A 26,763-nucleotide genomic window follows, 5' to 3' on the forward strand; every position below is an offset into this window, starting at 1 on the left:
AAGCACTTGGAAAATGCCATAACACTGTCTAAGTGTTAACCAGAATGCAAGGTCCATGAGGGTGGGGATTTTGTCTCTTTGTATTCTCATTGCCTGGAATGGTTTCTGGTAAGTGGTAGCTGTACAACAAATATTTGTTGTGCATATCTATGTTGAAAGCCTCACTCTTTCAGATACTGGTAAACTTTTAATTTAAACTTGTCCTTTGCATTTGCACATAGCAGCTTATTTTCTAAAAGTGTTAATTTGGAGATACTGTTTTGGACTTGGTTGTGTATAGCTCTGGGACTTACAGGAGAAGAAAGTTTTAGATTTAGTGTTTGAGAAATGAGGTAGTGTGGTATAATGTCCTTCACAATGTTTTTGAATCAGTGGCTTAATGATGTGGTAATGGGAAGGTAGTAAGAGTAGCATATTGAAAATGAACTGAATTTCTTAAAAATTCACATTCGATATTTATATTTATTAACAAAGCAGACTTTTATTGCATCTCTGCTGTGTACCAAGCACATCCTGGAGGTGGGGTATTAATTCCGTTGAGAAAACGCTTTTATGTAGTTGGATAATAGTGGGTTTTTGAGCCAGACAGGCCTCAGTTTTGAATCTTGGCTTTACTCCCTTATGGCTGTATTTGTCAACAATTGCCATAATAATGCTCCATAATAAGCTACTCTGAAACTTACTGGCTTAAAATAACAAGCATTGGTTTTTGTGGTGGCTGGGATTCTGCTGATTGGGCTTAGCTGAACTTGACCTAGGCCAGCTGCAGGTGGGTTTAGATCTTTGTGTTCTTGCTGAGCTCAGTCCAAAGGGGCAGCAGCGACTAGGAGCATGCTCTTCTCATGGCAGGTCACTGGAGTACCAGAGCCAAGCCAAATTGCTTAAGCACGTGTGAGGCCTCTACTCCTATTTGCTAACAGTCCATTAGCCTGGTGATTGTCAAGTGTGGACGATTTTGCCCCTCTCAGAATTTGACAATATCTGGAGATATATTGGGTCGGCAAAACTGCAAGGGGAGGAGGTATGGTGGCATCTAGTATGGAGGTAAATGCCAGTGATATTGCTGAATATCTTAAAATGAACATGGCAGCCCCTCCAGGTAGGTAGATTATCCTACCCCAAATGTCAGTAGCACTGAAATTAAGAAACTGCACTGACAAGCTGCTCAGTCCACAGTGAGAAGGGGACTGGAATAAATATTTGCTGAAAGATAGTCCGTACTATCACATTGGCTTTTAAAACACATGTTAACTTTTTAGAATCTATTTCCTTGTTCATTAAATTATAAGGTCCACCTCATAAAATTGTTTGGAAGAATAAAGATAACAAATGTGTGGCATCTGATACGGTACTCAGTATGGTTCTTGTGATCATGAACATGAAAAAAAATTCCTATCCTTGAAGGAGCCCACAGTCTTGAATGAAAGGTAAAATAGACTGCATTAAATCGTTTAAGAATATGTTAAGTTTATCATACATTCATAAAGTGACAGACTTGAAGAAGATTAAAGTTACACATAGGCCATCAAACTGGTAATTTGGCTGGTTAAGTTATTAAGGACTTGTTTGAATCCATGGAGATCTTATAAAGCAGTATGTGAATGAAGTTAACTCTGATTGATATAAATAGAAGATGTTATGTTTCATTGAGTCAGTAATAATACTGTCATTAAATTTGCCTATTCAATTTTGAGTTGTGAGAAATTGTTTTATAGGATCAGCTTCAGTGGTAGATAAGTTCCAAATATTGTCAAGGTCTAGGTGTTAGGGATATTAGTCGTGTAGTACATACATGAACAGATTAGATTGCTAAACTCTGGTTGGGTTGTGATACGAAATTGTAGTGAAGCTTTCTCTAGCTATTTAATATGAAGATAACTCTGATTTTCTTATGTTTTTAAAATGAGTTTTTTGGGGTTTTTTTTTGAATGGTTGTAGCTTTGAAAGGTATGTCTTGGGTGTAGGCTATCAAGATGACAGTTGTCAAAGGTTTGTAAGATGGATAAATGCATTTTCAAATATTTTTTCCAACAAGGATCCCAGCCTGACAATTGTACTTAATAATAGAGGTTTATAATATCACTCATCGCTTCCTGTAGTCTCATAATAATAATCTATGTTAATGGTGGAGCAAGAGTTTTAAGTTCCCTTTCAGTTCAGTTTTCCTGAATTTGGCTAGTCATATCTTCTGATTTAGTATATAGTATAAGATTGTTGATTTTCTCCTATTTCTCAAGGTTGTCTCCTGCAAATTGGCTGTTGAGCTAGCATTTGTTTAGGATGGGTTATGAAGACAATGGGTCAGTGCAGACCTTTCATTATGCCTTTGCTCCTTTGACTATTGTGGCTTCCTTGTTTGTTGAAAGAATTAATCAAGAGTCTTCATATAAACTACTCTCACCTTTGTTCTTCTGAGAAACAAATGGACATTAAATCAAAATTTAATAATCTGCAAAGTCTCCTTTTTCATTATCTAGGTTAAGGCTTAATTTTTGCCTCTATGATCTTAATTATGAGTGAAAATATAAAACATTAAAAGATCTACATATCTCTATCTCTCTGATAGTTTACACATACAACTATTAATGATTGTTGATTTTTAGGAAGGTTGGTATATACTGAGAGTTGTGAAGTATTTCAGATTATATATTAATCTGTTGGAGTTTTTAATTTAGCAGTGCCATTTGATAAAATTGAGCATATTTTTAAGTTTTAGGTAAAGAAACTGTTAACAGTTGACTTTGAACTTTAAACAGATAATATTTAGTGAGGGTCAATTTCATGACTTTTTGTCTTTTTAGTTTTGGTTTGGAGGTTTTTATTTCACTCTACAAGGGCATATTAAGGCCTGCTGTGTATCAAATACTTAATTAGGGTTTTTATGGTCTGAGCTATACTAAATTTCTTAGGATGTTAATAGAAGTTATTCCAAAAATGATTTCAAGGCATTCTGAAAACAATAAATTTTGTTTAGTTCAGGTTTTCTCAAGTTTAACAATTTTAAAAATAATAAGCCTTCTCAGAGTCTTAAAATTTAAAGTTTTATTTAGGTAATATATTTTAATACTTAAAAAGAACTAGTGTTCAGAGGAACAGATTAGAAAACGGAGTTTGTTTTTAGGGGAGTATTACTTGTAAACAAATGTTTTCCAGGCCCCCCTGAGATAAAAAGTTTTGTCTGTGAATTTGTCTTACCCAAAAAGAGTTTGTTAGGATCTGATCTGGTAAAATTATTGTTGTAAGAGACTTATCAATCAGTTGGATACCTAATCACTGATACCTAACCTCCATATCTCTTAAGATTGTCCCTGAAATAACCAAAGGAATGTAATAAAAACATTGGAGAGAAACCTAATTCTCAGGGCTATTCATATTCCATAAACATCCAGGTGTTTCTGTTAGATATTAAAGGAAAGTCTGAGATGTTGATCTACTGTTGGTCCATCTTGAGATAGCATTGCCTTCTTGAACTGAGTGAAGCAGTCAGTAACAAAATCTTCCTAATCCTAACTGTCTTCCCTCCAAAATCCGCAGACAGAATGGGCTGTGTGGGGTAGTTGAAGGTTCTACCACTTGAACTTACCACCCATCTTAGTGCTTGCTTATAGTAGAGCACCTGAATTTATTTTATGAGTGATTGAACTCATCATTTATACTTAACTTTTGGTTTGAATCTGAGTGGAAAACTACTCTAGTTTTTGATGAAACCTGCTTTAACTTTACGAACATTGCAATCAGACATTTCAACAACTAGCCTTAGAGCTAAATTCTGTTAATTATTTTATTGGGAAAGCATTACATGTCTTAATAAATTCAGCCCTTTAAAACAAATAGTTCGTAAATAAATTAGGCACTTCCTGAAATCTAGTTTCGATCTACCATAGAAAACTGTTTTCCCCAAGTGCAAAAACAGTATCATCGGGTAAGCAGCCTACCTAGCGTGACTTTGGCCATCTCCATGTTAGATATTGGTGTGATAATTTTTTTTTCACTATTTTGTAAGGAATTGATTAAGCTTTAAAGAAATGTATCTGTATTGTATTCTTTGGGGTTAGAGAACAATGATTGCTTTGATTAGTTTCTTCCCTTTTTATTTATAAATTGTACGAAAGCAATATAAATTTGCAATTTTAGATAAAAGCAAAAGAGAAAATGAAAATGTGAAAAATAATTAGAAACATGAAGGCTGAAGAGAGCTGAGTATAAACCAGTAAAATTTTGGCATCATTCTTTTATTTCAGACTTGCGTGTGGCCTGTTCTAGGCACCAGGCACAAGAATATGGAAAGATGTAATCCCTGCCCTCATGGTACTGTTACAGCCGTAATCCTGTTGTACAGTAACAAGGACCTGAACTAAGGCAGGGAAGTTGAAATGAAGAATAGGGGACAGATTAAATAATGAAAACTTTAAGATTTTTTAGTCTATGTGGGGGCTAAGAATGAGAGAGGGCTTTGCTAGTGGTGCTATTCATTTAAAGCAGAGAATACAGGGCAAGATTTTGTAATTTAATATTATAGAGGAACCAAGAGTAACAGATGAAAAACATACTATATTAACAGAAGAAAATTAAAAGTCCTTGTAAGCTTTGTCAATCTTAACAATGTGGGAATGTTGAGCGAGGGTGGTATAAAAGACGGTTATCACGTGTGACTTAAAATTGGTGCCCAAAACAGGTCACTTTAAGAGCTGAATTAATAATTTTGAAATAGTGTATGAGATTGATAATATGCAGCAAAACTTAAATCGATTTCAAAGAGCCTTAGGTAGTATTTGTAATCCGAGGTCAGAACTATATATTTAAACTCCTAGGCTTATCTTCCAGGTTTGAAGTGACACTGTAAGCTCAGTTTTGACTCAAATAATCCTTATTCTTCTTTTTCTTTCTTTTTTGAAGTTACACATATTTTTCATTAAAATAGGTGGATGAAGTAGTAATCACGTAAAGGTTTTCATTCATATAAAAGGTCCAGTTACGGTAAAAAGGATGTATATGATGATTGTTAAGGCAGTGAACTCAATCAGTAAAAGACATGAAAATATCAAGGTGTGGTTATGTGACGGTTGTACAGTAATGATAAGTTTTGAGATGTAAGTGGAGAAGAAATTATAAAAACACTGAAAGTAAACTTGAATCTGAAGAGAGTTTTTATAAACTTTTTACCAAACATTTTGAATGATTAAACAAGAATGAGAAAACTAAACATGAGTTTCTGGTGTGATTAGGATATATAGTTTAAGGTCTTTAGAAGAGGGGCATTATACTATACTGATTAAGTGTCCAAACTCTATATGCAATCTAGGTGTTCCAGGATTGGGGCTACTTTTGTAACCTCTCATGTATTAAATATTAATTGTAACTGTCTTTAAGCAGCGTTACGAGGATGAAGTGACTTAATGCCTGTGAAGTGCTAAGCATAGAAGCTAGCTCATTATGGAACACTCATAATAAAACATACTTCAGTGTACTCAACACCTAGGAAATGTTGAATGACCTAGTCATTGCACTCATGATACTTCCATATTGAAATGGAAAGTGGAAATAACATTTTGTTTCTATGACAGCATTGATTTTCTCATTTGGAATTTATCCTGAGATCAGTCCATCAGGCTTATTTGAGAAATTTCTGAAATATATGAGAATTCCTGTGCTGCATATGACTGACTTAGTGATTTAATTTTACCATGAGAATGAAAAAATCACTACATGATTTCTGTGAACGCTTTTAAATTATATTATCTAGTAATCTGAATAAATAGTACCTTCATCTATGTGCTGTATATTTTGTGAGGCACTGTGGATAAAAAAAATAATAATAAAAAGGACCAGGTACTGGTTTCTGGCTCATAGGATGATTTGCAAGAGACATGTATGTACATCCTTGCGTATCATGTAATAGGGGCTGTGAGAGGGGTTGTTACATAGTGCCCTGAAATCCTCACTTTGGAGGGGAAAACAACTATCTCTAGGAATCAGAATACAGAAAATCACAGGAGGAACACTTGAGCTCAGTGTTGTGTGCTGAGGAGGTTTTGACATCCTTTGAGGGAGGGAAGGAGAAAGAAAGGTATTTCAAGAAAGAAAAATTAAAAGTACCTGCCATCAAAAAAAAAAAAAAATTACTTGCCTTTTTTTTTTTTTTTTTTTTTATAGAACGGTGAATTACATGTCTAAACATAAGGGTAACAGCAAAAACAAAGGTTTAAAAAGTAGTTAGAGACCTTTTAAAGGGCCTTGTGTGTAAGAGTTTGGACTTCACACTGTCAAAAATTGTGTCATAAAACTCTTGTTGGCTTTCATATTTTTATTTTAATTGCTTAAATAATGTTTGTTTTCCAATGCACTTGTTTTTTAGCTTCTAGAAAAATAATCATCTATCTTATTAACCTGAGTTTGTTTTTGGAGTGGTTTCAGCTTCTTTTCCAATTATATCTGTACTCAGAGGTTGAAGATTTCCATACAGATTCATATGCCACAGATTTCATATTTTGATTATTATTAGTTACTGTTTCCCCACTCTTACATCTGCTGGTGTAAATGCCTTTTCTTGTATAGCGTTGTGCCACTAGCAGAAGATGATTATATATAAAGGCCTAATATATGAAGGGTTTTACAAAATTACTCCTGTAATAACTATTAGGTAGCATAAGAATACTTACTGGCTGCTTATCTAGAATTAATATGGAGATGGAAAAGGGATAAGACATTTATCTCCCCCAAAAAGCACAAGACGTTTGATATTTTCAATCTGTTTTTCGTGGTGTGAGTGTATGTGTTTTACACAGTGCTTTCATTGATTTTTGTTGAGCTTTTATATCTCTGGCTAAAACCTATGATTTGAGTGAGTATAGTTCTGACATGAGTATTAGTTGGTTTCTGCATTTGCATTAATGAGTAGATGAACATGAAAATCAAAAGACATGTTGAAACTTCATTTGTTTATAAATGACAAGAGCAACTTCTTCACTGAATTGGATGATGGCTTTTGAATACTGGAAGAACATTGTGCTATTCATGGTGAATGTAGACACAGCAAACTTTCAAATTTAATCTGTATTAATATTTCCTCCTTAAGTGCCATAAGGAGGAGAGCCAAGCAGTAAAACAATAAACAATATCATTCTGGTATTTTATTTTATTTATTTATATATTTTTAAGGGGTGGGGGAGAGAGTATGCGTTGTGGGGGAGGAGTAGAGGGAGAGAATCCCAAGCACACTCCATGCCCAGCACCAGAGCCCAACCTGGGGCTCGATCTCACAACCTGAGCCGAAATCAAGAGTCGGATGCTTAACTAACTGAGCCACCAAGCTGCCCCCATTCTGGCATTTTAAAATAAAACCAGTTGTACTGACAAAATACCATGGCTCTTCTTCCATCTTAACATACATGAATAAGATAGGCTCACTAGCATTGACTAAGTTAGAGTTGGTATATTTTTACTTGCTAAAAGAAAGACTTCACCAAATACACATTTGTGTGTGTGTTTCATGCCTACTATGTCACATATGAAATATAATGTAAGGTTGTAAGGTATCTTACACCTTAGAAATGCCAGAAACAATATTTAAAAAAATTATCAATCTGGGGGCGCCTGGGTGGCTGAGTCGTTAAGCGTCTGCCTTCAGCTCAGGTCATGATCCCAGGGTCCTGGGATCAAGCCCCACATCGGGCTCCCTGCTGGGCGGGAAGCCTGCTTCTCCCTCTCCCACTCCCCCTGCTTGTGTTCCCTCTCTCGCTGTGTCTCTCTGTCAAATAATGAATGAAGTCTTTTAAAAAAAAATTATCAATCTGTTATGCAAAAAACAATGCAAAGAAGTACATGTTCTTTTTAAAATTATTTTTATAAAATTTTAAGCAGAAATTGCTCTAAAATTTCTTAGTGTTTCACTGAAATGCTTTTGGAAAGCCATGTTTTTATTAGTTATCTGTTTTGATAGTATGTCACAGAAAGTTTTATCTTTAATTGTAGATTTCTTAAAAGGTTAGTGGAAAGATTTGCCGTATTTATATTTTGTCATTGTGAAAAATCTATCATTTTTATTTAAAATGAAGTGAACAGCAACTAATAGCATTAGACATGATTGTTGTTAACCTCTTTAGAAATTAACATGCCACTTGGCAGAAATATAATTGGTGAGCCACAGAGGTGGTCTGTACTTAAACAGTGGGGTTAAGGAATGTCTTTTCTTCTCCTCCTCCTCCTCCTCCTTCTTCTTCTGATTCTTCTTCTTCTTTCCCTTTTTTGGTCTTTAAAGTTGGAGTTAGCTCGGGCTGTTTGAAATGATTTTCTATGACTGTGTTGTGACATTGTTTTAATTGAATGAAGCTGCAGAACTAGCATGATAAATCAACACGGAATGAATTTTAATGCAAGGCAGACGATATTAACTTGGAAATTGGTTGCAGTAGACAAAGCAGCTGCTGTGATTAATTTTTTTTTATTCTCTACTTACAGCATTTTGAGAAGGATGACCTTGACAGTTTCAATTGTGTTAGAATCCCAGTGGTATGCACTTTAACACACTTTGAGTTGTTGTTTGTTGGTTCTTGGGCAGTAGAGATTGCTTCATTTTTTAGGTTAGGAAAATTTTGTTTTGCAGATTTAATATGTTGGTTTTGACTGGTTTTAAAACATTTCTTATTTAGATAATAATTGTGAGGATTACTTAGTTGTGGTAGAAGACTATGTAATCTTAAAACTGTGGTTCTGGCAGAAAAGGTTTAATAAGTGAAAGAATAGGATGTGTCAGAAAGGGTCTTCTAAGTGTATGTTACGAAGTTTATGCCAAGCAGTTTGACAAAGAACATAAATCAAAAATAATTATGTATTACTTATTTGAAGTGCTAAGTTATCTCTGTTTATAATGTATTTTTCTAGACATTCTTTTCCATTTGTGTGTCCAGTACATGAGTTGCCTTGGAAAAGGATCTGTATAGAGCACAGCTATTACTGAGGGAGAGAAGAGCTGACAAGGACACTTATTTTAAGAAACAGTTAAGGTAACAAGTAGAGTAACAACATTTTCACAGATTTCATGAGAGCAGGGAGAGTTTCTCCTCTTCTTCCTCTTTTCTTTTTTTAAATCCCTAGCATCTCTTTTACTTTCTACCCCATAGCAGACCTTGAATAAATGTTTTAGTGAGTTGAGTTTGAAAATGAAAGCCATTTTCTTTTGTACTGAAAAAAAATACCCAAACTAAACATGAGGGAAGGTGGGATGTGCAGATTCTTGTCTCTCTTCAGGTTGTTTTGAGGGGCTGAGGGGTGTGAAGTTTTATAGAATCTGTGACTATGTAAAAAGGTAGAGTTAGGGAGGGCGCCTGGGTGGCTCAGTTGGTTAAGTGTCTGTCTTCCGCTCAGGTCATGGGATCAAGCCCCACTTCGGGCTCCCTGTTTAGCAGGGAGTCTTCTTCTCCCTCTGCCCCTCCCCCTGCTCATCCTCTCTCTCTCTCTCTCAAATAAGTAAATAAAATTTTTTTTAAAAAAGAAAAAAGGTAGAGTTAGGAAGTGGCAGGTAAGTAGGAAGAGTCAACATAGGGCCAGGCCTGCAGATAGACTTGCTGTGGTGTATGCCTTATTTCTCTTCCCCAGACCCTCATTCCGATATGTTTTTACCCCATACTGCCTGAAGTTATGTTAGTTCTGGATCTGTTTAGATTAAAAGGCAAGCAACATCTTTAAAAATGCCATGGACTTCTCTGTTTTAAGGGCTAACAGAGTAATTCAGACCAGCTAGTAAATTTGGAGCTAGTAATTCAGAGCAATTCCAGTAAAATAGGACACAAGATGAAGAAACATTTGCTTGAACACATCAGAGTCCCAGGAAGATCAAGGGCAGATAATCAAGGATATAAGTCTGGCTTTTAGAAACCTTTCACTGGGTATGTTTTCTGAATCTGGAGAAGACAGCGGAGAGGCTGAACTTTGGGGGATGGAAGTTGGAATCTATGACCTATCTATATGGACTCCTCTCCACCCCCAGTCTTTGCTTGGGGCCGAGGGGTGCTGATGGGTATGAATTCTAGGAGTAAAAGTGAACCAGAATTTCTGAGGTTCTCATAGATAGTGCATGTCAACATCAAATTGTTTTAAGAAGTGATCTTGGATTGCTAGTAGTAGTAGGTCCCTGGGAAAAGTTGATGCATATCCTTTGTAGAAGAAGGTAACATCATTTTAGGACTTACATTATTTCTGTAAGCTATGTATTAAGTACAGTGTCTAGCACCCACTAGAAAATAACCCAAAACACAAGAAGATAAGATGACATTAATAAAAATCTGAAGAAACAACAAAATAATAAAAATAAATCCACAGGGACTCTAGGTGTTAGAGTTATCAGACCTAGATTTTATAAGAGCTATGCTTAGTATGTAGAAGGAGACAAAAGACAAGTTAGAGAAATATGGCAGAGAAATGGGAACTGTAAAAGAAAAATTAAACTGGAAAAATTCCTTAACTGGAATTAACAGGTTTACCACAAGATTATAGAAGCATTTGAAGAGAGAATTCGTGGACTTGGACGGTATCTCAGAAGAAAATACTCAGCATGGAGAGGCAGAGGGATAGAAAAACTGTGAAAAATGAAAGGAAAACAGTGAGAAAGTCTAACATATGTAATTGGAGTTTTAGAAAAAGAGAGAATGGCACAGAAGCAGTGTTTGAAAGGAGTGTGGCTGAGAACTTTCAAACCAAAGCAATAAAGTCAGAGATTTGGGAAACTGAATTGTAAAACAAAAGCCATTCCTAGGCACCTCATAGTAAAACTTTTGAAAACTAATGTTGAAGAAATCGTAAAAGTAGCAAACAGGAGGGAAAAGATTACCTTCAAAGGAGCCACAGTAAAGACTCATAGCTCATTTTCCAGAAGTATGACAGAGGAAAGCAGGAGACGAAATAAAGAGTCTTTAAGATGTTGAAAGAAAATAACTGTCAAACTAGAATTACATACCCATCAAAAATAAGACATTTTCAGATAAGGAAAAAATGAGAGACTGCATTACCAGAACATGTTCACTAAAGGCCATACTTAAAGATGTTTTTTAGGAAGGAGAAACGTGACCTTCTTTGGAAACCTGAAGATACAGAAAATAATAAAGAGCAATGAAAATGCTGAATGTGTGGGTAAATATAAATGTACATTATTTGTATAGGATGATTATTGAGTTAAAAATACGTATAAAATTTAGAAAAACAATGGCATATAAACTGGATGGGAGTAAATTGTGTTAAATAGTTTGGGGTCCTTGCATTGTACGGGAAAGTGGTGAAAGTACAAAATAACATTAGTGTTTGATAATTTGGTGATGCGTGTCTAGCATAAATAAGCATGTAACTTTCAGGCTAATAGAAAGGAAAAATAAAGGGAAAAAGCATGCTCATTTCTACCCGTGTCCCTGATCCCCCCCTTCCCACAAAGAAGACAAGAAAAAAAAAAAAAAACGACGAAGGAACATAGAGGAGGACGGGCATGTAGAAAGCACTTTAGTAAGATGGTAGATATAAATCACACACTGTAAAAGGGCTCGGTGTTCCAGTTAAAATTCAAAGATTACAAAATTGATGAAACAAACTTAGCTAGATGCTGTTTAAAGAAGTCCTGTTTAAAATATAAGGATAACTAAAGATTGAAAGTAATAATTGGATCAAGAAAGATACACTTTGAAAAACAAAACAAAAATTTTTTATCTCCATGTGAATATCTATAGGCTAACTGGCAGAAGGTATTTCTGGAGATCGAGGGCCATTTCATAATGATAATGGTAAAAGGCTACAATAATGTAAAATTTGTATATATCAAATAACAGCATATAGTAAAGGCAAAATAGAACCACAAGAAGAAATAGACAAAAATAATCTTGGAAGAATTTGCATTTTTTTTGAGCACCCATGGAATATTTAGAAAAATTGACCATATGTTACACTGAAAAGTCTGAACAAACAATGCAGGATTGATATTCTGCACAGTATGTTTTCTGATTATAATGTAGAAGTTAGAAATCAATAACAAATGATTAGGCAATCTCATTTTTGAAATGAGAAAAACATTTAAATATTCAATAGCAATTAAATTATCTGATTTGAATGATAAGGGAAATACTGCATATCAAAACTTGGGGTTGCGCCTAAAACCAGTTTAGAGGAATACCTAAAGCTTTATAAGTATATATATTAGAAAAGAAGAAGGTGCGGTAAGCTAAGCATCCATTTCAGAAAGCTGAAAAAAATGTAGCAGATTAAACCCAAAAGAAGTAGAAGGAAGGAAATAATAAAGCTAAGAATAGAAATCAAATAATGACAAGAAACCACAAAAGGAAGAGAATCATTGTATCAGATGGCTCTTGTGGCGTTATAATAAGCGACCCCAATAACTTACTTAAAACAAGCATCATTTATTTAGCCTCTGCTTCTCTTCTGCAGACTGGTTGGTCCTTTAGGTCGGGTTCAGCAAAGTAGTTCTTCTGGTCTGCATCTGTAGTCACCTGTAGTTTGGCTAGGCAGCTCTATTTTTATGAGTTGTCTGGCTGTGGGCTGGGACATTGATGGTGACTGGGTCACTTGTCTTTCATTCTCCAGTAGGTTAGTCTGAGCTTGTTTACATGGGAATAATAGGGTTCTAAGAGAGTAAATGCACCTAAGACTGAAATTTAGGCTTTTCACACGAATGTCATTCTTCCCACTATGTTGTACTGGAAAAGCAAGTCACGGTGCTGCAGCCCAGATTCAAGGGTGGAGATGAGCTACAAGTTTACGCTGCAGCGGCATAGATATCTTTAGGGGTTAATGGATAATTGTGGCCATTTTTTAATTCATTCTACCCCAGTCAGCAAAAACAAAAGTAAATTTTTTGAAAAGACTGGAAGAGTGATAAAGAACAAGGAAGACATAGATAACCAGTCAGGAATGAAAGAGGGGACATCAAACAGATTGTGTAGATAACTGAGAAGAAAATTAGACTTAAGCTTTACATCAACAAATTTGAAAGTTTAAACAATATGGACATATTTCTAGGTAAATACAGGTTACCAAAATTGACATATGAAGGGCTAGAAAATCTGAATTAAAGAACTGAATCCATAATTAAAAACCTTGCACAGAGAAAAACTCTATTTCACCACTGATTTCTATTCAATATTTGAGGAAGAAATAACATGTCTTCTACAACCCCATCCGGAGAGTAGAAAAAGAGGGAATGTGTCTCGGCACGTTTTGAGGCCAGAATAACCTTGATGCCAAAACCCAAGAAGCATATTATGAGAAGGGAATATTACAAGCCAATTCCATTTATGAATGTAAATTTTAAAAAAATCATCAAAGTGCTAGCCAACTGAATGTAATAACTTATGAAAAGGATGATGCATCAAGATTAACTTGAGTTTGGGCGCCTGGGTGGCTCAGTCGGTTAAGTGACTGCCTTCGGCTCAGGTCATGATCCTGGAGTCCTGGGATCGAGTCCCGCATCGGGCTCCCTGCTCAGCGGGGAGTCTGCTTCTCCCTCTGACCCTCCCCTCTCTCATGTGCTCTCTCTCTCTCTCTCATTCTGTCTCAAATAAATAAATAAAATCTTTAAAAAAAAAAAAAAGATTAACTTGAGTTTATTTTAGGAATATAAGGTTGTTTAACATTTGATAATTGATTGTAATCTGCACTAACAGATTTTAAAGAGAAATATTATGGTTGTCTCGATGATAAAGAAATGTGATAAATTTAAACATCCACTCATGATTAAAGAAAAAACAAAATCTTTAGCAAACTCAGGAATAAAGGGAAGTTTACTTAATCTGGTAAGGAATACCTACAGAAAGTCTACAGATTACTTTAAGCTTTATGGTCAACTGTTGAAAACTTTAATTTTGAAATCTGGAACAAGTGAAAGATGATAGACTCTCCTTTGACTTTGAACTTGAGATGTATTGGCTAGTGCCATATGGTTGGGAAGGAGAAAGGATATAGAACAGTCATTATTTGCAAGTAATAGGTTTGTTTACCTAAAGAATCCAAAAGTACCTACAGAAAAATTATGAGAATTAATAATGATGAAACAGGCTGCTGGTTATGAGGTTTATTAATACAGAACATTCAGTTACATGTTCATATACAAGAAACAAAAATGAATTAAAAAATATATAGAATAGAAAAATGAAACCCCAAATATCTGGGAATAAGTCTAACAAAAATGAATAAAGTCACAATAAAAAAGCCTTATATTCTTGATAGATATTAAAGCAGACCTGATCAAAGAAAGAAATTATACTGTGCTCATGCTTTTGAAGCCTCTGTTGTAATATCTCAGTTAAAATTACCACCAGTATTATTTCAGAAATTGACCAGCTGGTTTTAAAATCTGTACAGAAACAAAGGGAATGAATATATGAGACATTCTTGAGTAAGAGCAAGGTAGAATAACTTGGTATACTGCATATCAAGATTTATTATAAAGTTACAATAATTAATTCAGTGTGATATTAAAGCAAGGATAAGCAAATAGATTAATGTAATAAAATAGAGAATTCAGAAATAGACCCAAGCATATATAGGTGTTATTTATGACAATAATGGCACCCTAGAGTAATTGGAAAAGGATAGTCTTTTCAATAAAATATGCTAGGACAGTTGGGTGTCCATGTGAGGGAAAGAGAAAAAGCTGTACCATTACAGACATTAATTCCTGGTATACTGTGGGTATAAATGCGAGAGAACAATATAAAGCTTCTAAAAGTTAATACAGAACGATATCTTTTCATGATCTTGGGATAGGGAAAGACCCCACTAACCATGAAGAGAAGACTGATAACTTGAGCTACATTAAAATTAATTCAGTCCAATTAAATTCAGTTACACAACACCATTAAAGAACTAGGAGGCACTGGGCGCCCGCGTGGCTCAAGCAGTTAAGCATCTGCCGTCCGCTCTGGTCATGGTCTCGGGGTGCTGGGATCAGGCTCTCTGCTCAGTGGGGAGTCTGCTTCTCCCTCCCCATCTCCCTCTGTGCGCACACTCATTCTCTTTCTCTTAAATAAATAAATAAATAATCTTAAAAAAAAAAAAAAACTAGGAGGCAAGCCACAGGATGGGAAAAGGTATTTGGTACACCTGTAACCACAAAGTAGAACTCACTTAGGAAACCACTAACACAATAAAAAATAGTCTAGAAACTTCAGGAGTGCTTCGAGAAAAGTATAGGTCTGAATGGCCAATAAACCTGAAAAAATGACGAATTTTATTAGTAATGAGGAGAACGCTAATTCAGACATTCAGCAAGTGCATCAGAATGGCTAAAATAAGAAGCATTGTTAAGAAGTGCTGGAGAGGAAGTTGGATCAAAACAAATTCTTCTCTTCTTTGGGGACTTAATAAATGCATACAGCCGTTTTAGAAAATAGTTCAGCACTATCTACAAAGGAGTCTTTTTGGATATTATCTTCTTTACCAAGAGTCTTTTCCCTCAAGGAGTGGTCCCTTGTCCTCTTTCTTTATTTTGTACTGTCTCTTTCATGTTAGCCTTCTCAAGTCTTTGGTGAACCTGCTTTGTCTATTCATATTTCAGTATGAAGCACTGAACATTTGAATTATGAACTTACATGTTTATGTACTGGGCTCACCCACTCACTGCAAGCTTCAGTTTGAGGTAATCATCTGAAGTGTCAGCTTTGAGAAGGTAGCCAAATGCTCTTTATGGAGACAGAAACTTAAGCCTGTTACCTGCAAGTTAGATCCCTGTTTGTTGGTGTTCTGTATACCATTTCCACCTTTTTTTTCTGGTTTTCTACAGAGCTCTGTGAGTGTCAGGTTTCTCTGGAGTTCTCTAGGACAAATTTGCTATGGACCATATCCCCTTATATGGACATTCTAAGCTGGATATTTGATTGAAGGCCTGAGGTTTCCTAAAGTGAATTTGTAGTGGACTTGGTAGGCTATTAATTATCCACTACATGTGCCAGACCTTGTACTGAACCTTTTAAATGTATTGTGCTGTACATACATACACTCCTTCAGTACACCTCTGCCACATAGTATCATCTCCATTGTATAATTGAGGCTTATTTGATGTGACTTTCAAATTCCTAATTATTATTCAGTATTGGAGCTTGGATACCAGTTGGGATCTGTGTGCTTTAAAAGTTTTTTAAACACTTAGGGCGCCTGGGTGGCTCAGTTGGTTAAGCGACTGCCTTCAGCTCAGGTCATGATCCTGGAGTTCCTGGATCGAGTCCTGCATCGGGCTCCCTAATAGGCAGGGAGTCTGTTTCTCCCTCTGACCCTCCCCAATCTCTCTCATTCTCTCTCTCTCAAATAAATAAATAAAATCTTTAAAAAAAAAAAAGTTTTTTAAACACTTAATAGTAGTATAGTTCTTGAGTTTATTCAAATTGGAGATGTAGAAAAGGGATTCTGGGTTGGAAGCAAGTGCATTGTTAACATGGGTGATGGCAGGGATTTAGGTTGATTAAAGAAGTAGAAAAATACTATATGCCAAGGAACGAGGCAAGGATAAGGGGTTCTATCTTGGCGTTTTGGCTAAGATCAAGTGTAGTATCTGTTCTTACCAGTTTTATTTGACTATAAGGCAAATTTCAGAATTGGGGATCTTGTAGAGCTAGATCAAGTGCTTATAGGATCAGTCTATGAGTTTTGGGGTGGACAGATCCCCTGAGGGAAGGGTGCTTTCTCCCAGCTAGACATGTGTATTATCGATCTTTGATTTGCCTATCACTTGTAGGATGTGGAAATACTGGTGAACAGCTTAGTGAGGGAAAGTAAAAAGCTGTTGGGAGTACAGAAGATTGGAGAAATGCCTTAGCTTCTTAAGCCCTTAAAGCAGTGAATGCTAGCATATTACTTTTATGTAATGATATGCTAGTAGTAGGATTAATTGCAAGAAAAAAGTAGGAAGCTGTAAATATATGAATCGGTACCTATTTGAATAAATAAAAACCACCGTGGCTTTTTGTGGAATTGATGGTAAATACTCATTTTTTTTGTCTTTTGTGCAGTTGACCTGTGAATGAGGAAATTTTACTTTTCAGTATTCAGAGTCAGTCTGTGCTTCCTGTTGGCCTTTGTATTAGAAGCTTCTGTTGAGGGATGGTAGTTACTTACACAATTATTTTTATCACTGTCCTACTCATGGAAAGAATTAAGGCTCCTTGCAAAACTAGTGGTATAAGTTAAAGTTAGAAATGGAAAAAAAGGAAGAAAAATAAGGTACAGATATAAAATTGTGCAAAAAATAATATGCTCTTAAGACTGAAATACTTAGTATAGGGTGGAATCCAAATTTGGCCATTGGTGTTATGGAAGCCAACAAAAAACTACAATTCTCTCTGAATAGTTGCTTTGGAGAAAATATTTTCTTGTTAGATAAATGAGACAGGAATTTTTCCCAAGGATCCCTGTAAAAAATGCAATTACTATTTAACATAATGAACAATTCCCTGTACGCTGACATTAGAGTTTTGTAGAAGGGATTTGTTTTGGGTGGCATCTAAGATTTTTGTCAAACTCTTTAATATACTGGTTTATTCTGGTTTATACATGTTGATGGACAGTTCAGTATAGTACCTGTTTTATGTAGATAGTGTTGTTCTAATTCATAATTTGTGTTAATACATATAAAACTTCCATGCTGAACAATGAGCTCTTGTAATTACACCCTCAAACTGGGCTAGAAATTCATAAGTACTCTAAGATTTATTATAAATATTTAACTTGACAAAGTAAAAATACATTTTAAAATAATTTTAAGAGCTATAAATTCAAGCAAGTGAATAATATATAGTGACTTTTTTTTTTCCCCAGTTTAATTTTGTTGGGAGAATCCTTGGACCTAGAGGACTTACTGCTAAACAGCTTGAAGCAGAAACAGGATGTAAAATAATGGTCCGAGGCAAAGGCTCGATGAGGGATAAAAAGAAGGTAAGTCCTTGAACTTGGGGGCAAGTCTTGATGTGAATAATTTACTTACACTTTTGCATTCTAATAATAAAATATCCATATCTTTTGTGCATAAAGCACTATACATTAATTCATATCTGAAACTTTTGAACGTTTTTAAGGTGTTGTCATGATTTTTTTCTTGTTGATTTTCATGAGTTTTAGCCAACCTAAGGTATCACTCAGTCCATCATGTTAACTTATTTTGGTATTTATAGTTGAGAAGCTGCCACTTTGGAAACTAGTCACACTATAATGTATATATAAAGGTATGTCATTAAAAGTTTTAAAAATCTAAAATGTTTCCGTTGATGAGATTTAAATGAAAGTGATCAAGTGAATAGCTTTAGCTGTGTGTCAGATAACTGGGAGAGCTATTAAACAGAAAAAGAAAGCTATAACTAGCCATATGATACTCATCTTCGATTTCACCAACATTTTGTGTTGATTGTAAGTTTATTAGACATTTTACTTTATATTGTTCCTGTTTTCTGTTTATTTCTCCTGCCACTTATTGTTCTTCTAGTTTAATTAATAAATACCTAACTATCTACTTTAAATACTGTTTTTAGGAAGGGTTTATTTGCCTAGTTTCCTGTTATCCAATGATACTGTTAGGCAGGATATTTTAGAATGTGTATCTGTGTAAAACAGTGTTCGACTGATTTAAAAAAAAAATAACCTTTTTAAAAAAATTCCACATATAAATGAAATCACATGGTATTTATCTTTGACTCATTTCACTTAGCAAATACCCTCTAGGTCCATTCACCCCTGAAACTAATGTAACACTGTGTAAGAATTATACTTCAATTTAAAAGAAGAAAAACCTAGATTTGATTGCCAAATATTAAACGTACTGTCAGGGAGGGTATTATTTTTTTAATACATTGCCTTGAAAGGGCTATCAAGTAATAGACCTGTGGTCAGCTTACATTGGAGTGTGTGCGTTGAATCACTTTGTGGAGTTTATGGAACAAACATTAGGTCTACAAAGTATTCTGACTTCATTCTGATGTGCTTCTTTTCTGACCTTCCACCTCATTTCATTTACACTCTCCCACCACCTGACTGGATTGCAGTCATTTTCTCACCTTGCAGACAAATGATGACTTTGTAGCTGCAAAATTGGATGTGCGTGGGGAGGGGGCATCCCCAATAATATTGATTATCTTTAAATCTTATTATAACCTGTTCTTGTCAGCTGAGTTTAAAGATATTTTGAGGCTATGTGAGTTCTCCTTCAGCAAATTTAAATATTGTATTTAAAACATTTTTTATTAGAATCTTAAAACACTTAAGCATTTTCTGAATTAGCTAAGTGGCAGTCTTATATTGGCATGCAGTTTTGGTTCCCGTTTCCACTTAATAGTTGTATTGGCATTAAGCAATTTAAGAGCCATAGAAAAATGAAGTTGACAATTGATGGACAAATAAATCTTTACCTTAAGATTAGTGTATCCATCAATTAAACAGTTATTCTATAAATCAGTGAAAAAACATGTTTTCCCCTCTCCTCAGCCTCTGTTAATTCTGTAGTAATGGCGCTCCCCTTCTCCACTCACACACTCAGAGGCATCAAGGATTAGAGCTTGGAACTTGTGTAATGAGACATCATGAATTTTTTTTTTTTTTTTTGGACTGGGGTTGAAATTTTAGCCTGAAGAACATATCCTGCTGTCTTTGGCAGAAGAACCAAATAGAACAGTGAGCTTTGTGACCACATTGTTTAGGTTTGAATCTTGGTTCTGTCACTTAGCAGCTTTGTGACATTGGACAAATTACTTATCCTTCTGCTTTATAAAAATGGGAGTAGTAATAAGGTGATTGTGAAGATTAAATTAGTTATAAAGCCCTTAGAACAGTGCTTTGGATCATAGTAAGTGATAGGTTAATGTTAATCATTGTTCCTAATAAATTTTATCTTTATATTATTACAGTCGTGCCCTTTATTCACAGGTGGGGGGGGCGTTCTAAGACCCCTGGTTGCCTGAAAATGCAGATAGTACTGAACCCTGTATATGCTATGCATTTTCCTATACGTACATACTTCTGATAAGTTTAACATATAAATTAGGCACCGTAAGAGATTAACAGCAATAATTAGTAATAGAACAATTATAACAATATATTGTAGTAAGTCATGTGAATGTGGTCTCTCTCTCATAGTATCTTAATATACTGTACTGACCCTGGTGATGATACCAGATGGTAAAATGCCTCCATGATGAGATGAAGTGAGATGAATGATAGAGACTGTGACATTAGGCTACTATTGACTTGAGGAGGAGTTAGAAGGAGGATCATCTCCTTCCTGACTTAGGTTGACCATGGGTAACTGAAATTGCAGAAAGCAAAGCTGCAGATGAGGGGGGACGACTGTAATTGGATAGTTAGTATATTTTATGTTTAAACTCTTATGTTGCATCAAGGTGGGGGGACTGCTACTGTTTTTTTTTTTTTAAGTTTTGGAAAGGAGAATACTTTGTTGTTTTATGACCTTTGAATATCCCATATTCTCATTGCTTTTCTGTTTTCTCTGGTGGTTGGTGCATCCATATTCTGTCTTGTCCACTTTGTTCTTAACCACAAATAGAAGCAGTTTACGTTTTCTTTTTATTTTTAATTTGTACTGTTGGCTACCAAAATAAAACAAACTTATAGATTATACATAATGCAAGAATAACAATAAGACACCAGAAAAATTTGGCCACAGATGATATCTTTAGTTTTATTAAAATGCTACAGATGAACATACTTTAGGCATATCAAATTAGTTTGAAAGAAAATTAGGTAAAGATCAAAGTCATTCTAACTAATTTGGTATGTATCAACCATACTATTGATATTATGGTATATGGAGTCTGTGAAGAATTGTGCACGTATTTTTAGTACCTGGGGTGTCTTCTATAATTTTAATGTAAATCTACACATAATTAATTGTTAACCAAGTCATTTTGGTTAATGCTGTAGTTACTCTATTCATTGAGTTCTTAAAAATGTTAATGAAAGTAAAGTCAAATCGAAAGTGCTGTCAATTGTTATTTGACAGTTATTTTGGTAAAGAACTTGACAAGCAGATGGAGACAAAAGAAGTATTGATGAGATAATTCTTAGTACTAGGCTGATTTAGGTGTATTTCAGGTGTTTCAGAGGAAAAGCCAGTTGGATTTAAGCTTTTCTGCAGAGCTGTCAATTTTTGTAAAAGCTGAGAAAGCTAGAAAATCTTAATTTACTGTTGCCTAAAATATGATGGAAAATGCTGTTTGCTGATCTGCATCCTTCACTAGCCTGGTAAACTTAGTGAAGGCAAAGCATGTCTGTTTTATGGAGCATTTCCCTGGTGTTTGATGAGTACCTGGCACAGAGTAGGATCTGAAAAAAAAAATCTGAAAAAGGAATGAATGTTTAGGTAATAAATGAAAGGCATAGATGCCTCCCCCCCACATCCCCATGCAAAAGTTTGTAAATAGAGGAAATTATAAACCTGATGTGCTTTTAATTCTTTGGGCAAGAGAAGCAGTACCATATTATTCTAAGCTGTTGGTTTTAAGCAAGGGAGTGAAAATGCCGCTTTAATTTTTATTCTGTTGGAGTGGTATTACTTCAGAGTTATTGGTGGGCATAAGAGCATCGATTTTTGTGTATAAGTGTCAGTGGAATGGTACTGGGTAAACTTCATGGAACCAAAGAGCAGGAGCTGTAGTCAGATTTTATGAGAGACTATGACCAAAGCTTGGAAAGCTTCTTTGTTTCAGCCAGTACTTATCTGGAGCAGGCTAACTATCCCTCTGTCTCTGATTAAGTATATGGTACCATGGTGTCAGCAAGTGGAAACCAGTAGTTTTATGGATAGTTCTTTTTAATTTTTTTTAAAAATTTATTTATTTATGAGAGAGAGAGGGAGGGAGGAGTGTGGGGAAGAGGGGTGGGGGAGAGGGAGAGAGAAACTCAAGCAACTCCTGGCAGAACGCAGAACCCAACGCGGGGCTCGATCTCAGGACCTGGAGATCAGACCTTAGCCAAAACCAAGAGTTGGATGCTCAGCTAACTGAGCCACCCAGGTGCCTCTTTATGGATCGTTCTTGTGATTCATAGAGTGTGTACTTTGTATCCAGCATTATTCTAGGCATTTTACATGCATTTGTTTTAGGTTTTTTTTCCCGTATCTTGTAAGTTTATTATTTTTTTATCATTTTATTTTTTTATAGTGTTATATTAGTTTCAGGTGTACAGTATAGTGATTCAGTAATTCCATACATCGCCCGTTGCTCATCACAACAAATGCACCCCCTAATCCCTTTCACCTATTTAACCCAACCCCCCACCCCTCTCTTCTTTTTTATGTCTAAATGATATTTCATTATATATACATACCACATCTTATTTTATCCATTCATCAGTCAGTGGACCCTTGGGCTGGTTCCATATCTTGGGTATTGTAACTAATGCTGCTACAAACATAGGGGGGCATGAATCCCTTTGTATTAGTGTTTTTGTATTGTTTGGGTAATACCCATAGTGTGATTGCTGGATGGTAGGGTAGTTCTATTTTTAACTTTATGAGGAACCTCCTTACTGTTTTCTACAGTGGCTGCACCAGTTTGCATTCCCACCAACAGTGCAAGAGGGTTCCTTTTTCTCCACATCCTTGCCAACACCTGTTGTTTCTTGTGTTGTTAATTTTATCCATTCTGACAGGTGTGAGGTAATCTGAGTTTTATTATTCCTATTTTGTAGGTGAGGAAATTGAGCCTCAGGAGGTTGAGTAATGTGACCAAAGGTCACATACCAGAAAGTAGCAGTCCAAATTCAACCTACAGCCTGTACTCTATCCTGTGGTATACTACTTCCTACCTAAGAACCATTTCTGAGAGCGATAGCAACTTCAGAAATATTAGAACTTGAATATTGAGTAGTTTTAAACTTTGCCTATGAAGTCAACATGAATATATTTTGTGAAACTTCTCTAAAGTTTTTAGTTTTTTCCTCAGGGATAATATATTTTGAAGTTTTGTTTTTATGTGTCATTCCCTGGATTTTCAGAAATCCTCCTTTAGGAAGGATTTAATCCCATTTTCTTGATAGAAAACTATATAGTTGAGCATAGAAATTCTAGAGAAGTAATTTTTGGAAAAGAAAATGATTTTTGGTAGTTTTTCAACTGTTGTAGCAGAGGGCTACAGGGGTCAGGTGGAGAGCTCTGGGAAAAATCTCTGCATGCTAGAGGGAATGGGTTCATCTTCAAAAAACAGAGGTGGCAGTCAGCTGGTTTCCACTGTAGCAGATGAATACATGTAAGTCATTAAAACAGAAGAGTGTTTCATGCATAAATTAGATACTTGATAATATTGTGGAGTGATAGTTATTAAAGTAGTAAATGAAGTTCACCTTTGGGAGTCTTTGTGAGTGGTGTTGTAGGGGACATTCTTGGGGATTTGTCTCTTCAACATCCATTAGCTCTTCTCTGAGAGTTCCCCTGTCATAAATAAGTGGGGACTAAGTATCCATGCTTGTGTTTCTGCTTCCCACTCCGCCCCCCAGCCAAAAATGTTGACGAGTGAAATGTCTACAGTTGATCAAAGCCAGGCTAGTTAAAATGTTGTATCTTCTGGAAATTTCCATTGAGATTTAGTAATTTTACTTAGAGCTCTTTGCTTGAAATGAGGGGATATGCACTTAAGGGATCAGATGGCCCTTCTAGGGCTGCTAATAACTATGGCCAGATGGTATCAACTGCTTTCACAATCTGTGCAATGTCTGATTCAGACCATGCAATAACCTCAAAAGATCGTTTTACTCTTCTAACAGGATTGGAGGCTTAAAGAGGTGATGTAACTTATCCAGTCCCCCATTTCTAACTGACAACAGTAAATATAAATGCAGATCTCATTGAACATTCAAATTGAACTGTGCAAATCATTCTCATCAGAATATGGGCTTTGAATTTAAAACCTGATCAATCTGTAATAAGTTTTTTATTTTATTTTTATGAGGATATACAGTGTTTTGTGGAACATGATTTATGAAACGTTATTAGAGAGGCATATTGTATGATTGCAGACAGAATTTCATAACATTTTTACATCTTTTCTTATACATTACAAATTTTTCTTATCTCTTAAGTCCTGTTACTTCATTTCTTATGGTTAATATATATCTTAATTACTTCGTTAATATATATTTTTGGAAAAGTTCAAGAATACAGATAGTCCGAAAAAAAATTAAAGGCACCACCTGTTCTGTCACTCTACAGCCTACCTTTGTTGACAGTTTTGGCCTGTCTTCTTACAGATTGTTCTTCTTACAGTTACATATACATTCACATGTGTTATAGAACATGGATAATATTAGATATGATGCTTTATAATTAGCATTTTCTTCTGCAACTCTGTATCCTGTTCTGTGTCAGTTCACTAAATAATTGAGCTTTATAATGTCTAAGACTTTGTGCTGGGTCATAGGAAGACACTTACAAAGGATGCTTCACGGCAATATTGACAGCAACATGCAAAGATTAATTTTCTTGAGTTTGTTGGGGAGTTGCTTAGACTTTCATTCTTATGGAAGATGTTACTGCTGTCTCAACACTTTGAAAGAGATCAAATTAATACAGTTTTTTTTGGTTGACATCGTAAGGTGGCTATAATGGACAGTGACATAACATCAAGTACAAGCATGGTTCATACAGCCTGTTTTAATGATCTTGTTGAACACTTAGCTTTCTGACATCCTTCAGCTTTAGCATAGGTACAGTTTATTCTTTCAAACTTTTCATCATGGCTAATTTTTTTTTAATTTATTATGTTCAATTAGTTTTTGATGGCAGTGTTCCAACGATTTCACCAGTTGCGTACAACAACCAGTGCTCATCATATCACGTGCCCTCCTTAATACCCATCATGGCTAATTTTAAATAACAGTAATCCATCACCCAGCATCAGCATTGCCTGTCTCCTTCCAAGTATGCCCTCACTCCTCCGTGGCTCTTAATCCCTCTTCTGCATGCCACATGATTTGGGGAGCACATTCCATACATAATTTCCTCTGTAAATATTTTATAATGTTTTTCTAAAATAACCGGGCTCTTTAATGCTATCATGTTTATGCATTTTTATCACCCCAAATTTTCTTTGTTCTCAGATATCTAGTCAGTGTTCATAGTTCCCCTCTTGTATCATAAATGTGTTTTTAAAATACTTTTTTTTTTTTTTTAAAGATTTTATTTATTTATTTGAAACAGAGAGAATGAGAGACAGAGAGCATGAGAGGGAGGAGGGTCAGAGGGAGAAGCAGACTCCCTGCCGAGCAGGGAGCCCGATGCGGGACTCGATCCCGGGACTCCAGGATCATGACCTGAGCCGAAGGCAGTCGCTTAACCAACTGAGCCACCCAGGCGCCCTAAAATATTTTGTTTGAATGACATCCAAGTGAGGGCTGTATACACTGCAGTTAATTGATAGATTGCTTAAGCCCTTCCGTCCCTCAGCTCCATTTCTCCTTACATTTTATTTGTCAAGGGACTGAGTTATTTATCCTAAATAATTACTGTGGATTTTGCTGATTTCATGGTGGTGGTTAACACTGATCTCTGTCCTCTATATTTTTTGGTAAGTGAGAAAGGTTTAATCAGATTCAGATCTCCTGCTCTCCCTTCCTCATTTCCTTTCTTCTTTTTGAAAGAATATTTCACAAGTAGTGTGGTGATGGTAGGTTTTTTTAGGTCTTTTATTTCAGTAGGAGTTGCAAAATGGTTATATCCTGTTTCTTCATTAATATTAGCTAGATTTACTTTTTATAGGAAAGGCTAGATAAATGCTCACTTCTTTATTTACTAGTTTAAAAATGGTTGGTTCCTAGGAATCCTTTAAAGGTAAAAAATAGTTTTGTTTTTTTTCCTTTTTGAATATCATTATGAATGCATGTCAGCTGTTTGGATGTTGCAGTTCATTGCAGATAGTGTTTTTAAAGATCCTGTTGTTCGGCCATTGGGGGCCTCCTCAAGTTCACTTCCAAGTCCTTCTGACACTGCCCCAGTGGTTGGGGCTAGTAACTTTGCTTTCTAGTGTGGTATGATAGTCCAATGTCAGCTTAGAAAATTTCCTCCCCAGACTTGGAATCAGCCATTTCTTTAAGGAATCCTAGTTACTTTTTTTTATTTTTTTATTTTTTATTTATTTGCGAGAGAGAGAATGAGAGACAGAGAGCATGAGAGGGAGGAGGGTCAGAGGGAGAAGCAGACTCCCTGCTGAGCAGGGAGCCTGATGTGGGACTCGATCCCGGGACTCCAGGATCATGACCTGAGCCGAAGGCAGTCGCTTAACCAGCTGAGCCACCCAGGCGCCCAATCGTAGTTACTTTTAGTGAAAAAGAGTAAGTAGAGATTGCCTTCTGGACTTAAGTGATACTCATTATTTATAGACCTTTTCAGGACAGTTAGGAGATACATACATACATACACACACACATTCAGGAATATAGATGTATACAAGTTCATTCTCATTCAAAATCAGGGCTACAGTATTTTATTTAATTGATCTTATATATCTATTTTCTTTCCCACTGAAAAATCCTGGTTCCTAAAGACACAAAATAATGACTCATTTGCTTTATTCTAAAATATATAGAAGTCTCAGAATAACAGTACAAACACTACTATCAGCAACATAGTGGAAACAGTTTTTCCGCAGTTCATATTGTTTTTAGAGTATATCCCACCAGAGATTGAAATTCTTTCTTTTAAAACACTCAATAATTTCTGAGTGTATAACAGGTACATCATTATATGGGTCTACATTTAAGCTCATTTGCACTTGGTTTTCTAATTTT

The 26,763-nt window shown here is 35.5% G+C and overlaps 1 protein-coding gene and 1 pseudogene across 9 annotated transcripts in view; both read left to right on the top strand.

The window, feature by feature from the left end:
• The window catches only part of QKI (QKI, KH domain containing RNA binding), a 160,216-nt gene that overhangs the window by 41,286 nt on the left and 92,167 nt on the right, over positions 1–26,763 (top strand). For 8 of the 9 annotated variants that reach the window (XM_045865863.2, XM_045865859.2, XM_045865860.2 and 5 more), the window contains exon 3: positions 17,800–17,916. The exons of the other annotated variant lie outside the window; for it this stretch is intronic. In XM_045865863.2, the coding sequence (XP_045721819.1) occupies positions 17,800–17,916 (117 nt within the window). The remainder of the gene's footprint in view (positions 1–17,799; positions 17,917–26,763) is intronic. 9 annotated transcript variants of the gene reach the window in all.
• LOC123838106 (U2 spliceosomal RNA) lies at positions 16,499–16,652 on the top strand (annotated as a pseudogene).

The sequence above is a fragment of the Mirounga angustirostris genome, unplaced genomic scaffold, assembly GCF_029215605.1.
Source record: "Mirounga angustirostris isolate CCGP_5_RB_7025 unplaced genomic scaffold, mMirAng1.0.hap1 SCAF_8, whole genome shotgun sequence".
Classification (NCBI taxonomy): domain Eukaryota; kingdom Metazoa; phylum Chordata; class Mammalia; order Carnivora; family Phocidae; genus Mirounga; species Mirounga angustirostris.